Source organism: Maylandia zebra, linkage group LG7, assembly GCF_041146795.1.
Source record: "Maylandia zebra isolate NMK-2024a linkage group LG7, Mzebra_GT3a, whole genome shotgun sequence".
Classification (NCBI taxonomy): domain Eukaryota; kingdom Metazoa; phylum Chordata; class Actinopteri; order Cichliformes; family Cichlidae; genus Maylandia; species Maylandia zebra.
This window is the reverse complement of record NC_135173.1, coordinates 67105693-67121247: the sequence shown is the minus strand read 5'-3', so window position 1 is coordinate 67121247 and position 15555 is coordinate 67105693. Positions and strand designations below refer to the sequence as shown.

At 41.7% G+C, this 15555-nt stretch overlaps 1 protein-coding gene and 1 non-coding gene across 3 annotated transcripts; both read right to left on the bottom strand.

Annotated features, from left to right (window-relative positions):
* Nucleotides 1-2625: 2625 nt before the first annotated feature.
* LOC106676967 (uncharacterized) lies at nucleotides 2626-7536 on the bottom strand. Its single transcript, XR_001342516.4, has 4 exons — nucleotides 7274-7536; nucleotides 7125-7180; nucleotides 3593-5953; nucleotides 2626-3518 (listed from the first exon to the last, which is right to left on the bottom strand). It is a non-coding gene; the product is annotated as an uncharacterized LOC106676967 (transcript).
* Nucleotides 7537-10562: 3026 nt separating this feature from the next.
* Nucleotides 10563-13900, bottom strand: LOC106676968 (uncharacterized). Of its 2 annotated transcripts, none has more exons than XM_076886950.1 (4): nucleotides 13744-13900; nucleotides 13590-13645; nucleotides 10701-11538; nucleotides 10563-10617 (listed from the first exon to the last, which is right to left on the bottom strand). In XM_076886950.1, exons 1-3 carry the CDS (start codon nucleotides 13767-13769, stop codon nucleotides 10739-10741), a joined length of 882 nt encoding a protein of 293 aa, XP_076743065.1. In that variant the 5' UTR covers nucleotides 13770-13900; the 3' UTR covers nucleotides 10563-10617; nucleotides 10701-10738. The 2 variants fall into 2 exon arrangements, with proteins under 2 accessions (XP_076743065.1, XP_076743066.1); XM_076886951.1 differs by having other exon boundaries at nucleotides 10563-10618; nucleotides 10736-11538.
* Between the last annotated feature and the right edge of the window lie 1655 nt (nucleotides 13901-15555).

Below are 15555 nucleotides of genomic sequence, written 5' to 3'. Positions count from 1 at the left end.
TTTGTCATTTACAACAGTGCTATTGGATTTTGCATTTTAAGCTCTGCCATGCTTCCCATAGATCAGGTATAACCAAACTCATTTTACACTGTGAGACAACCGAGTAAAATTAAATATGTAAAATAAAAGTTCTGCTAGTTCATTGTCCAGCCTGTTCTTGTAACTGGTAAATGGTTCTTATATAGAGTTTTTCCCACTGCGAGCACCCAGAGTGCTTTACACAACTTGCCTCATTCACCCAGTCAGACAAACACTTTCTATGCTTTTTCATGGTAAGAGCCATTTTTAATTACAGAATATGAAGTTTTCATTAATTCCCAAAAAGTCTTTTAATTTCCAAACAAAAATGAAAAACAAAAATTATTACATTTATGTGATCGACAGTAGGAAAAGCAACTTTGTCTAACTCTGTTATTAGGTGTTGTGTCAGTGGTGAAGTAAGCATCTATCTCAATAGGAAAAACTACAAAACTATGGCCATATTTGAGCTTTTGCCAGGGTAACTGTGGGCCCAGGACTTATGTTTGACACCCCGGCATAGACTGCACCAAGGTAAACTGGACAGATAAACATGACTCTGCTTTTTGTTCTGCCCTCATTGACATTTCGATGTAGTTGATCATTATGTTTTATCATTTGATTCCTTACTGAGGGAACAAAACCATCGCTTCCTGTAATGATGATCTCATCAGGAAATAGTTACATTGATTCCACTGAGGAAAACCCACAACTGTAATGAATTTCAAACGCGATACTGCAGCAACAAACGTTTTCCTTATCTGCTCGTTTTTTTTCCCTCTTTTTTTTGGGGGGGGGGGGGGGGGGGGGGGGGGGGCACAGTGGATCATCTTCCTCAGTCTCATCCTATCCCAGCATCCTCCTCTGTAACGTCAACATGCATGTCCTCCTTCACTACGTCTGGAAGCATTTATCTGGTATATTCACTCTCCCTCGGCTGCACGTGTGCAAACCATTTCTGACCTCTCCGACTCCGAGCTTCCCTCCGAGGACTCATTTCTAATTCTGTTCATTCCCAATGAACATCTTAACTTCTCAGAGCCGCTCTCAGCTTAAAAACCTTTCCTTTTACTCTCACTGCTCTGAGTCCATCACAAAACACCCCTGACACTCGTCTTCACCCATGTCGCCCTGCCTGCTCTATCCTCTTCTCTCTGCTCCGTCTGTTGTTTTGGACGTTTGACTCCAGGTATTTAAAGTCCTCCCCCCCTGCTCCTTGCAGCTTCAATGTTACACCGGCTTCCTCTCATTCGTGCCAGATGTGTTCGTTACACTGGCAAACTGTACAAGTACTCAGACTAGTTATTTTCAATGGAAAATTTATATGGTTTGGTGATATGGATGTAAATATGATATTCATGTCCTCAACTCTTGAACCCAGTGAAAAAGTAAAGACCTTTAATAATCTACAGTCAGCCAATTTTAAAAGGGCAATTAAAATGTGTGTGAATGGGTGGTGATTTTCCAGCACACTAAGCAGCAGTAACCTCACTTCAAGAGCTACGTTGGAGTCCTCTTCCTCCTCTCCCTCTCGATGTACTTGCTCCTTCAACTACTCCAGTGAGTTCTCATCGTTGAATACAATAGACGACACATTTGTGAAGAGTCTTGAGATTTGACAAAGACTCTGAACTGTTTTCACTGGAGCTAATAAAAACTAAACGGGTACCTCAACACTATACCCCGCTGTGATAAAAATACTGGGTACGAGCAGATTAGGTTTCAAAAACGCAAAGTTACCAACTTGCAATTAGAAGGGAAAAGTAAACTATGAGAGTAATGGAGGCAGTGTGCAAGGTTTGCAGTGGCAGTGGGAAAAACCTGAGCTCCCACGGAGGCGCCACCAGATTCCCACTACAAGTATCACACATGATTCTCTTTAGACAAAGCTAAAGACAACAAAAGCCACTCCATGAAAGTGGAGAGTTACTTTTCTGGGAGTGTGAAAAAACAAGACCGTGGTGAGTAAAGCAAATAAAGGTTAAATATAACTAAATGCTGCTTGGCTAGCCTCATCTGCGGAGGAGACATTTGAATAACAACTTCAGCCAGTACCACAATATTTCTCTCTTTTGCTTTAACATTTTATATTTGTTAATTTAGCTAGCAGAGCAGTCTAGTGTGTCCAACTCTGACCGAGACATGACTGAGCAGAGTGATCAATTTGTCTTTACACTGTTTAAAACACACTGGTGTTTGAATATTTCTTAGATAATAACACGGGTAGAAGGGCCGCTCAGGGCCCCACCAGACTCACCAGTGGTGGAATAACGGGAATCTAGACAGACTCATTATTTATGCTAACAATTAAAAAATGCCAGTGGTGAGCAGATAACTTCATAAACCAGTTTTGCATTAGGGGAAAACAAAAAAGAAGGTTTAGGGATGTATTGTTGGGGGAGGGGGGGGGGGGGAAGCCTCGAAGAGCTTAGATTTGGAGACTAATTTTTTTCTTTTCATACAAAGGGTAAGATCCACCATTCAGTGACTTTTAGAAAAACTAAAAGCAAGAAATGTTTCAGAGTTGGCCAGTATATAACCATGAAATGTTATTGGATTGCTTTACACTCAATACAATTCTAGAGACCAAAAAGGATGAGTGACTAGTTTTCTATAGATAGTGAACATCGTTTATTTTCCATCAGTGCCACTCTTCCACAAGTGGTTAACCCACAGGTCAGACTACAAGATGGTGACCTAAGGGTTATAAACCATGTAACAATCACGTAACTGACTATGTTCCCAATCACACCATTTACAACTCTGTTGGATCTGTTGGTAATTAAAGTTTGAGCTAATGCAGGAACTAAAACACAAAAAAGCAAGAAACAACACAAGACATTCCTCTACCTTTAACTGAAAATGCTTTATGGTGGTAAACTCTTGGCCAGCCAGACTGCTTCTCTGTGGCCTGTAGACTGACTTCAACCATGGAAACCCTGAGGTTTCCAGATGTGCCTCCTTCACCTTATCTTAGATTAATGTCCTAGTAGTGATGCAGTGCCAATGCAACAAGTGCAACAACTTGTCAGTGTTTTAATCTCAAACCTCCAACAAAAACATGAAAACAGCCTCTTTGCACCTCTGCATTTATACAGTTTGAAGAAACTACAGGTCACTGTGCTCGGCTGCAGCTGTGTGAAATACCATGACATCCTGGAGGCTTTTTGCTGTGAAGCTGCAGGGCACAAGATTAGACTAAAAATCAGTGCACCTGGCCACACAAACATGGAAAGCTGCGCTCTGCAAGAGCTAAATCTATACTTCATGTTTTTTGTATGGATTAAACAAAAACAAAAAGACTTCGGTCAGCTTAACAGGTTGAAGTAGCTAGATATTTCTAGCCTTTGCTGTCACCTGCTTTCAGTTTATAGTGCACAGACATGACTGTCACTGTTTCGTCTTGAGAGCAGCCAATCAAAAGACTTAAACAGGATGGAGCATGGGCACTTTCACATGAGTAGACAGTAGATTAACATCTCTTCAGTTCAAGTGCACAACTGTAAGACAAGAGATTCAGACATTATACCAGTTTTCACAGATGTAGTCAAATCACAAGAATGTAATGACTCACCTAAACCTCAGGTACTTTTTGCTTCCAATTGAACTGACAAGGCTGTTATCAAAGTGTTGTTAGGTAGGATGAACAGAGGTGAGGATGAAAATGGTTCCAGATTGTTTGGGTTTGTATCCTGGTTGTCACTGGAGATGAAATCAGAAGGGCTGGTGGCTGGATATGAAAAAAGAAGTCTTGGAAGCAAAGGGATGAACTGTGAACTCTGATAGTTTTTGACAATTGCAGATTTAAAACCTTGAGCCTGAACTTGTTAAACATAAGCAAGTTTGTTATGACCATCACTTCCAGCCACATCAAAAAGTTTTGGGTAGTCGCGTTTCCTGTTGAGTTTGTTTCTGGCAGAGTCCTGTCTTTGGACTCTCATTTGGCTTGAAGACATCGTTGACCTGTCCTGAAAATATGGCCAACTGTCATAAGATTGCATTTTGGCATGAACCGGCTCATAATTCTGACGTGCAGCTGCAGAGTTAAAGGCAGGCTGTTCTGATCCAAAGTGGGTTGAAGTTGACCGCGACTTAAAGTAAAATGGCTCATAAGCCTGTTGTGCTTGTGAGTGTCCAATAGCAGCATAGTTTAAGGCAGGCCAGTCTGAGGTTAACCGATCTGAGCTTGATTGTGGTTTAATATGAAATGGCTCATAAGTTTGCTGCTGTGGTGCTTCGAAGTTCAGGAAAGGCTTTGCAGATGCAGCCATGAATGAACTAGATTGTGGTTTAATTGGATATGGCTCATAAGTTTGCTGTTGTGTTGTTCCAAAGTAAGGTCGCTCTGATACAGCTGGGGTTGAACTTTGTGGTTTAATGTGAAATGGCTCATAGGTCTCTTGCTGTGGTGCTGCAAAACTTAGGAAAGGCCTTGCTGATGCAATGAGGTTTGAATTCGATTGTGGTTTAATGGGATGTTGCTCACGAGTCTGTGTTGTTCCAAAGTTCACAAGAGGCCGTTCTGTTCCAATATGCTTTGAACTTTGTGGTTCAACACCAACTGGCTCATGAATGTTTTGCTGGGGTGATGCAAAACGTAAAGGCCTCACTGGTTCCACCAGGGTTGAACTGGACTGTAGTTTGATGGGATATGGCTTATAAAGCTTCTCCTGTGCATCTGCACCAGCAGAGTTTAAGAAGGGTTGCCTTAATCCAATTATGGCAGACTTCGATTGCGGTTTAACTAGATATGGCCCATAACTCTGGTGTTGTGTTGTTCCAAAGTTCACAAAAGGCCGTTCTGCTCCAACCTGATTTGAACTTGGTGGTTTAGCACGAACTGGCTCATGAATGTGATGCTGTGGTGATGTAAAACGTAAAGGCCTCGCTGGTTCAATCAGGGTCAAGCTTGACTGTAGTTTGATGGGATATGGCTCATAAGGTTTCTCCTGTGCTTCTGTACCAGCAGAGTTTAAGAAGGGCTGCCTTAATCCAATCATGGCAGAGTTTGATTGTGGTTTAATAGGATATGGCTTATAACCGTCGTGTTGCGTTGTTCCAAGGTTTAGGAAAGGCTGTTCTAATTCAGTCATGGTTGAACTTGGAGGTTTAACACGAACTGGCTTATAAGTCTGCTGCTGTGTTGTTCCAAAGCTTAAGAGAGGCCTTGTTGACTCAGCCAGAGATGAACTTGGCTTAATATGAACTGGCTCACGAGTCTCTTGCTGGGGTGTTGCAAAACTTACGAAAGGTCTTCCTGATCCAAATAAAGTTGAACTTGATTGTGGTTTCATGGAAAATGGCTGCTCCTGTGTTTCCGTCTGGCCCATACTAGCAGAGTTTAAGGAGGGTTGCCTTGATTCAGTCGTGGCTGAAATGGGTTTTTCTGGGTTTAAAACATCAGGAGTCTCTGGTTTGTGTTGACTTGCCAAGTGGACAAAATGGCTATTGGTTGGGGTGTTGAGAGACTGAGAGACAGATGAAGAGGAAACAGATGAGCCGACCTGAAAACCTGGTTTGGCGACAGCAGGCGCATCATTTCCACCATCATGTTTTTTATTAGAAGAATTCTTTCCATCATTTCTTATCAGGAAATCAAGAAAGGGAATCTTCAGATTGAATTCATAGCTTTTGGGTTTGGGTGACAGATATTTCTTCTGTGGTGGAGGCTGGGGTAGAACAGTCCCCTTTGGCCATTTGGTGGCAACATTAGATCGTGGCTGCAAGGGGTTTGCAGGCTTGAGGTTTGAGGCTTTTTGGTACACTATGGGATGGTTTTGTTTACAGATATGGAAAGGGGCCGTCCTAAAACGTCCCTGCTTTTCCAATGTTTTGTCCTGGGCACTGATGTAGTAGAAAGGATGACAGTTCTCATAGTTGTAGGCTTCTTCCTCTCCTTCACTTTGCCACACTCCCGGTTGCACAAAACGTCTGGCTATGAAAGAAAACAGGTGAAGGTTAAGTTACAAATTACATTGTAAAATTTGGACATTTAGACTATATTTTCCAAACCAACACCTCTAGAACCTCAACAGCATATTTCTGCAGGAATCTATCATAAGAGCATAATTCATTTGATCTATTTAGCTTCATAATTGGTGATTAGCAGCACAGAAACAGTTTGCTAATGCACAGAGCTACATTACCGTTTTTTCAAATGAGGTTTCTCTGGGAGGAACAAGAACAAAGCAGAGATGTGCCATAAAGAATAAACCGGCCTGACAGTTGGCTTAAACAAGGTTCTTGTTTAGTTCCCTGTGCGACATTTTAAGCAGCGTAACATGAAGCACAGGACAACTCATATTTAATAGTGTGGAGCATTTAGACCCTGTAACTCCATAACATTAAAATACTGCAGATATACTCTACACAGTCCTGTTTCAATGTACATGGTCTTGAAACAGGACTGTGAATAAAGCTTACTTTTAATTAAATTTTTTTTTTTTTTTACTTACACTGGTATTTAACTGACAATATTTAATCATTTATTAGATTCAGATTGTAAAAATTACATTTCAGGACTGAAGAAGAGTGCCACCTCGAGTCCCCTTTATAGATTCTCCATTTGCTGTATAGCAAAACAATATTGCAATAAAGGAAAGAGCAAAACAGTTACATGTGGATTTTTGTATTAGTTCCCTCTTTTTCCTGTCAGTCACTGACTTAATTACCGACATATTGCTTTATTCTGCCACACAGAAATGCGGTTACATCAGGAAAGTTGTTAATTTAAATTACTCAACCTCCAACTTTCTGTCTGAATCCATGAAGGCGGAGGAGGAATGGCAGCAATCCCCCACGCCATGGACCCAGACAGTTTTAATTTGAAAGGCTAACTTAACCTGTTCCTAATCAGAAAACTACATCAAGATACAAACAAAAGCAAATGCACAGTTTGCTTAAAGCACCACCCTGACTTGTCAGTGCTGTGTATCAGATCGTAGGCCTAGTGTTTGGTCTTACTTTAATTAGGGGAGCTGGTAAATTGTTGCTAATGGCTCAATTCTTAACAGGGTTAGACTTGCAGGACGTTATAGTAACACAGGTATTTTAACAAGAAGAGTTTTAGCCCCATTTCCAAACAGCAGGAGGTGAGTCAGGCTTACCTCTTGGAAAAGCTGAGGAGTAGTTCACCTCACTCAACAAACAGACCAGCAATAATCTGTTAAACAGTTACAAATACACAGTCAAGGTAGACTCAAGTAAATAAAATGGACCTAATAAAACCCATTTGGTTTCATATTTAATGTGTTACCTTGTAATTAGGAAGCCAGCAGCCATGACTGCTGCAGTCGCTGTGTCCTCACAGCTGCGAGCGCTGAGCTGGACTGTGCAGCACAGCTGCCCTGTCAGCCGTGGATCCAGAAAGCCCAACTTCCAGCTCCTCCAACTAAACACCCACGAGACTCAAAGTCGAGCATCCAAGCCACGCGGCTGTCTGTGTGTGTCTTTTCTATCTTCCTAATGAAAAGTTGGGCTGAAGCAAACTCTGCCTCACACAGGTGCAAACACTTGATGTGATTGGCCCGGCTGAGACGTTAGAATGATTGAATCTATGCCCCAGAGGGGATGTGGACAATAAGAACACGTTTGATTTTAACTTCTACAGTACAGCGCTGTATTGTTTTCCTTTTACAGTTTTATGCGCTTATACACATTTTGACATGAAATAAAAGACTAATAATAAAAGTCTTGCATTGAGCTCAAGCACCAACATAAAATAAATTGGCTACATTAAAGGCAAATTTATCAGAGGTATGAAATATATGTTTTTTATGTTAAGAAAGCAAACAAAAAAAGACTTGAGATACTTTAAGATTAAATAGCTGAATTGTTCTTGGGGTGAGGCAACACTACATGACTGAATGTGCTGTTTAGCCTTCAACCACAAACTGAAGCTAATTTACCTGCCTGGTCAACGACACACTACAAGAACCTGAAAGTATCACCACAACCAGATTTGGCTGTGGAAATTCATGAACAGCTGAAGGAGGATGAGTCGCTCTGTCATCTGTGGCCAAGCCAGGAAATAAACATGTAAAGGCTCCAACATACACACAGTGAACTTGGGTGCTTTTATTTTGACGTTACTGAGAAAATCATGAGAGAAATAAATGAACACTGAACAGAAAATGGTAAAGGGACAGAACACATTTACAGTGTGCGTTAATCAGCTTGACATGTTTGAATACAGCTCTAAAAGCTTTCAAGCTATGTTCAAAAGGTTGATGAAAGATGAATAAAATTTTAATATCCGATTCAAACTCTAGAGTAGACTGTTTTTCCTCTTTTTTGTACAGAGGAGGGAGAGTGGATACACTGACAAAGGATGTCAAAAATAGAGCTGCCAGGCAATAAAGAGGAAGACCTCAAAGACGATTCATGGATGTAATTAAGGAGGACAAGCAGAGGGTGGAGTGAAAGAGAAGGATGCTGGGACAGGAGGAGGCGGCAGACGATCCACTCTGGCTAAAGAATAAGATGCACTGGGATTTAACCCAGTGAGCTCAAGTTCACACAGACTCACCAAAATGTGATAACAGAAAATGTTTTATTTATTTAAAAAAAAAAAGCAACTTCACCCGATCTGATGATTTTCTTTGTGTGGTTGGTGTGAAAAACAAACAAACCCCCACCATGGACACAGCTGCAGGAATGTAAAACTGACCTACAAATCAGTCAAGCATAAAACAGGCATCTAACACATGAGCCAGTGTTTATCTACACAACAGACAACTTTAAAAATAAAAGAAACTCCAACGACAGCCATAAAATTTTATTTTTCACCAATAATGGAACTCCCAAAGAGCTGTTTGCTGAAAATGTGGCATCTCTCATGGCATCTAGTGGCGGTACATCTAGCTATGAAAAATTATCAAATTTGTCCATATCCAAGGGATGACTGGAAGTAAGGCTAGGGCCACATGTACACGGGTATTTTTGAAAACGCAGATTTTTCTGTGCATTTGCACCTTTCGTCCACACGTAAAACTGAAAACAGATTTTTAAAAACTCCTGCCAGGGTGGAGAATCTCAAATACTCAGTTTTTGCGTTTACGTGTGGATGAGGAAAACTGATATTTAGCCACGGAACGTCACAGGTGTGCGCTTTGTTCGACGCGACGCTGTGCGCCATGTTATTGTTTACATGAGATGAATTTCTACAATGGTGGATAGAGACAAAATACTGTTGCTGTTAATCTGACTATCTGCAGTTCTTACACAGTTACTGTCCGTCCGTTTAGAAAGACAGAGACATCAGAGGGAACTTCGGACGTGGCCTCTACAGTCAACACAGCTGCTTCCACAATCCTAACGTGGTTTTGAATAAATTTACTTTATATTGTTCATTCCTAGTTGCAAGTCTACACCAACCAAAATACTTTTAACATTTGAAATGCTGAAGGCATTTGAAAAGTAACAAATTTGTCTGCCTTTCCAAGAAAACAAAACCTTTTTGGAAGTACTTTAGTCTTTCCGTCCCAGGCTTCTGATTTGCCAACATTTCATTTTTAGCGTTTACATGTGGACAGAAATATATATATATATATATATATATATATTTTTTTAAACGAAAACCTCCATTTTTACCCGTACACAAGTGTGGGGCTGCTCAAGCTCTTGCCAGTTCTAGGCCAATCAGCATTTTGTCCATTGCCTCTAACAGGGCTGAAACTGGTACCTGAGCAGACTACCACTTACAGTTTTGCGCTACATCCAGTCACTTTAATTTTCAACTCTGATTTGGAGGAAAACGCAAGGTTCTTGAATGATATGCTAGTAGTGGTGTGGCAGGCGTTAAAAGCTTGAGAGCCTGCAGCATTAGGTTTCAAATCAGGCACACTCAAACTTAACAGCCTCAATTTTAGGGGCTCGTCTAGAGGCAACATGTTGGTGAATACTATAATCTGAGAATTACATATTTTGCTTAAAGGGATTTAACCAAGGCCAGCCAATCTGGACTGGGTGCAGCAGAACGTCTTCTTTCAGCAACTGCCAAACCTCAGTGCTCCACTGCATTTGATAAAGGCTCAGGAGGGGACAGGTCTCATTTAACCCTTAGAAGAATCATCTTACCTAAATCTTTGTCATTATTCACCAGGGAGAAAACGTTAAACATTCAAGTCATCCTCTGCAGCCAAGAACTGTCCTGGAGAACAAGTTTAAGATGTGAGAAACTATTCAATAGTCTGCCAAAACTGACAGTTTGGGTGGCTAATCTCGTGTCTTGGCAGGCAGCGATCCCAGCTTGAGACTCAGAGCAGGAATTCGACTGAAGTGTCATTCGATGGCCGAATGGCGTTTCTACATAAATTGGAGTGCCTGCGATAATTGTGAAATACTGGGCTCAGTTACATCTCTAGATGCAGTTCAAAATGTACATCACCCAAATATTTAATGAGCTGCAGAGTCAGTGGCTTTTAACATTCGGGCATAGACTTGTTGCTTGCAAACACATGAATGTCATTAGCTCTAAAGAGCAACCTCAACCCAAGTGTTCAGCTATTCTTTCAACCTGACAGAAGACGAGAGAAACTGCAGGAGAGCTTTCACACTTTATTTTAGATAAATACAGGAGATCCTTGTTGCACTGTAGAGCTGTGAAGGAGGAAGAAATATGAGGAACAGGTTTTAACCATCAAGAAATGCCATGTTGTAATATCCAAAAACCAGTGACCCACCTGAGCCCTGCGAGTTTGGCTCGTCTCTTCCATCCATGTCAGTCTGAAGCTGACCGATGGAAATTTGGCCAAGGGTCAGAAGATGGATGCTTTACATGACCCCAGTGAGGTCCATGGTAATACCACCAGTAGTCGTTCCACGTAGGATTCATGTGGGAGTTGTAGTAGCCACTGTAAGGGTCGACATATCTCTGAGGATGGCGCGGCCTTGATGGGCGTTCCAGTCCATCTGGCTCCGGAAATGCAGAGTCCCGACCAGGGCGGCCTTCATCACGATGATGATGCTCGTTGGGGTGCGGCCTTGTATGGGCCGGCACATAAACTTGCGGTCTTTGGTGACCCAAATCATCTTCCTCAGGCCTGTGTTGATGTCCGCCGTGATGCTCCTGGCGGCGTGGAGGACCTCGTGAAAAGGGAACGGATAAGCTGAACTGGTAGCCCAGCTTGGAAGCGTCATGGCCATGGCGTCTGCCGGGATTATTAAAACTGTTGTCAATAATAAAGCCGCTTGGTCTGTACCGAGGAGGATTAGCACCATCACGAGACTGAGCAAAAGGAATCCTCAGGCTCAAGTCAAAGCTCCTGGGCTTGGCCACAAGGTGGTTTCTGTGTGCTCGAGGCTGGAGCGGATATGTTTCCATGGGTCTGTGGGCGGGAATATTGGAGCGTGGCTGATACAATCTCGGGGATTGGACTTGGACCTGATCGTGCACATTAGGGTTGATCTTTGGATCTGTCGGCCGCAGAGCCCTCATGTACTGGAAAGGACGAGGACTTCCATACACATTGTGTTCCTCTCTTCCACCCTGCCACGCTCTAGGCTGCACAGGACTTGTGGCTGAGAGAGAACATGGGTAAGAATACAGATTAAACCAAGCTAAAAAAAACCCCACATCTACAGTTTTTCAGTATACTGATGCACATTTATCTTAACAGGAGGAAAGTGACTTAAATTTGACAGAGGTCTTCTCTGAGTGGACCAAAATTTGTTTCCTAATCTGTAAGGCGGCAAGAAACGCAGATGATTGCAGCTAAAGAAACCTTTTTGCACAGACCCTGCCTCCCCTTTTTAAAATTCTTTATCTTCTTCACATCTATTTAGTACACAGGGGATCTGCCAGGCCTGGGAGCTGCTGCCAGTACCCTTTGAGGCCTTCCCCAAACCGCAGCTCAACTGGCCAAGCCATTCACCTTTACCTACTAAAACACTGTCAACCCTAAAATGATGACGTGGGCCCAGCAAGTGAAATTTTATTCTAGAATCAGTCATTTCAGTTTCTTCCCAAAAGTATTTACATAAACAGATATTTCCCTGTGTTTAAAACTTTACAAAGGGTTAGTTTTCAGTGCCATGAAGAGCATTTAGCCGTTTGTTACCATCTTTTCATTCAGTTGCAGTTTGGACTAGTGCGAGGCTCTCCACTTTTTGGTTTGGACCAGTCCTCAATTTACCATTTTCAGGTGGGCCAACATGCAGCAGTTTCTCTGCTGACAGGTATGAAACTGATGGAGCATAACCCCAGTGCTAGCCTCCCTACACTGGCTTCCTTACAGGATTCAAGTTGTGTTTTTACATCATGAAAACGACCAAACCCCTCCTTACCCATATGAGCTTCTATTCAGGCTCCTGAAAGTATGAGGTTAAGTTAAAAACCAGTGTTAATTATTCCATGGTCTAACTTAAATTTTGTTGTGACAGAGCCTTCTGTGGCAGGCCCCCCTCCCTCTAAATCAGGCGTGGGGAACTCCAGGCCTCGAGGGCTGGTGTCCTGCAGGTTCTAGATGTGTCCTTGATCCAACACAGCTGATTCAAACGGTTAAATTACCTCCTCAGCATGCCTTGAAGTTCTCCAGAGGCCTGGTAATGAACTAATCACTTGATTCAGATGTGTTGACCCAGGGTGAAATCTAAAACCTGCAGGACACTGCCCCCCCCCCGAGGCCTGGAGTTGGACACCCCTGCCTCCAAATACTGGATCTGCACAAACAGTGGAACATCTTACGTTTCTAAAAGACACAGCTTTAATGGACTGACTTCCAGCACATGTTGACCCAAACAATTTTTACAGCTTTGGTCACTGTTGCTGCAGATGTTTGTGTTATTGTATTTTTGTATTTATTTTATTATTCTAAAAAATTATTTTATTATTGTTGTGCATTTTACACTTTAGTCTGTAAAGCACTTTGTTGGAAATGTGCTGCATACAAAACACCAAGAACCTTAACACCAGTCACCTTCAACTGGCGTTTTAGATGTTGTCAAGCCAGTTTAGATGAAGAAAACCTGGCTTTTTGGTTTGGTTTGGAATACTTTGTCCCACCACTGGATCTAATCAGCATTTCCAGTTTAACGTTGCTCTAGCATCAGAAACATTCAATTCTTTAGAGTCTTCTGGTGACATTTCTCAGTGTCTGATACATTTTATCCACTTCAATTCTCTGCTTCCAAAGCAAACCAAATTTAACCTGCTGATTTGGACATGACAGAACTTTAGCCCATTGGCTGCGTTGTCCTTACAAAGGTAGACTGCAGACCCATTTAGTGGCACACAGTGGCATTAACAGTCAGCTTTCAAAGACTTGTAATGTATTAATTATGTGCTCTAGAATATTAGCTGTTTCCAAGGTTGTTTTGTCTCCTGTTTAGTACCCACTGAAGGCCTTCATACTTTCCCCAATAATCTTGAATCTAAAGAATGATTAAGTGTTTTCTAAAGAGATGCTCCAGGTTCTGCGTGCAGGCATGACTTTGCTGGACTCTTCAGGTAAGGCAGTAAGTTGTTATAGTTTTTTTAACTGTGGAGCAGGTTGTTTCAGCACAGGCTGAAAATGTTATTTGCTACAGGCTTTGGAAAAAATTCATAACAACAAGATGCAAGTAAGGCTCACCTCCTGGAAAAGCTGAGGAGTAGTCCACATCACTCAAAACATAAAGCAGTAAAAACCTGTCAAACAGCACAAATACAGTAAAGATAAAACCAGACAAAGGTCCACATTTGAGTACAGGAAGTGTAGATCTTGAAAGCACATTTAAACGTGGTACCTTGCAATGAGGAACCGAGCAGCCATGACTGCTGCAGCTGCACTCGCTGTGTCCTCACAAACCCTCCAACCAGACTGTGCATGCAGTCGTGCCCTGTCAGCTACTCCAGCCAAACACCAGTGTGCTTCTGAGTCAAGTGTTCAGGACATGCTGCTGTCTTTATAGGTCCTTCCTACTGCAGGTGTTTCCAATTAGCCTGTTTTAATGAGAAGTTGAACTGAGGTACCCAACAGGTCAACTTCCCTCCCCCATAAACGTGTGAGGGAGAGAGAAGAAATTAGTGGCTATATTTAGCAACCTGAGGAATTTGTTTAGGACAGCAACACAGAATTACAAAATCTTTCATTTGAATATCTTCCCGTTACAGGATTGAAGGAGACAACATAGTTATTTTTTCCTGCTATTTTCCCATCCACGCTCCAGTAGGTGGCAGTAATGTGGCTTTAAGTTGGTTTACCAGCTGCCATTAGGCTTTAAAGAAGAAGAGCCTTCACGCTATGGACTTTATTATTTCTTATCCCAGTACAGTACCTTTATTTATCCAGGTAAAAACATCTAATTAAGATTAAAAATCCAATTTCAAACAGTGACGTGGCATCGTGGCTGAAAGAGCATTTATATTATATTTCTTTGTATTTATAGCATTTTCAAAAATGTTACCCCACGAGTTCAGATGGTACGAATCATTGACACTGAATCTCCCACATGGTTTTGTTTGTTCAGCATTACAAACGCCGAGCGTTCCCTCTGCACCGGGTCACAGGGTCGACCTCCTGATGCTCTCGTCCACTCAGTGCTGCTTGATGTTGTGACATAAACATAAAAAAATCACAAAGAAAGAACAATACAGTATCCTCAACTGCACCAAAGAGTAAAACAGTGAAATGTGGATTATTAAACATTAGGTCTCTCTCTTCCAAGTCCCTGTTAGTACATGAGTTAATAATTGATCAACAAATCGATTTACTCTGCCTTACAGAAACCTGGTTGCAGCAGGATGATTATGTTAGTTTAAATGAATCAACACCCCCGAGTCATTCTAACTACCAGAAACCTCGAAGCACAGGCCGAGGGGGAGGTGTGGCAGCAAATTTCCACACCAGCTTATTAATCAACCAAAGACCCAGACAGACTTTTAATTCATTTGAAAGCCTGATGCTTAGCCTCGTCCACCCCAGCTGTAAAACTCAGAAACCAGTCTTACTTGTTATCATCTATCGTCCACCTGGGCCTTACACAGAGTTTTCTGTGTAGTTTCTGTGTAGCCTAAAGCAGATAACTTGTAAGTTGGAGAGGAAATGGCGCAGCACAAATTTAGAAGATCATCATTTAGCCTGGAGAAACTGTTTGTTGCTTTATGAGAAAGCCCTCTGTAAAGCCAGAACATCTTACTATTCATCACTGGTTGAAGAAAATAAGAACAACCCCAGGTTTCTCTTCAGCACTGTAGCCAGGCTGACAAAAAGTCAGAGCTCTTTTGAGCAGTGTTGGTCAAGTTTCTTGAAAAAGTAATCAGTAACTAATTACTGATTACTTCCCCCCAAAAGTAATCCCGTTACTTTACTGATTACTTATTTTCAAAAGTAATTAATTACTTAGTTACTTAGTTACTTTTTAAAAACACGAATTACAACCTGAATGGGTGATAAAGCGAGAGAATTTTCAGCCCAATTCTACTTTTTCTGCATAATCCATCATACAAAATGTAAACAAATGGAAAAGTTCCTTTTTAAAATTTGTTTTATTAGTTTTAATCTTTTAACTTTATGCATCAAGCAAAAATGTAATTAAATGCAACATTCTCTGACTGGA

Coding starts and splice junctions, on each gene's coding strand:
- LOC106676968 (XM_076886950.1), bottom strand. CDS start 13,769: ATGGCTGCTCGGTTCCTCATTGCAAG. Junction 13,646..13,743: donor GCTCGGTTCCTCATTGCAAG/GTACCACGTTTA, acceptor GCTGTTTGACAG/GTTTTTACTGCTTTATGTTT. Junction 11,539..13,589: donor CTCCTCAGCTTTTCCAGGAG/GTGAGCCTTACT, acceptor GTTCTCTCTCAG/CCACAAGTCCTGTGCAGCCT.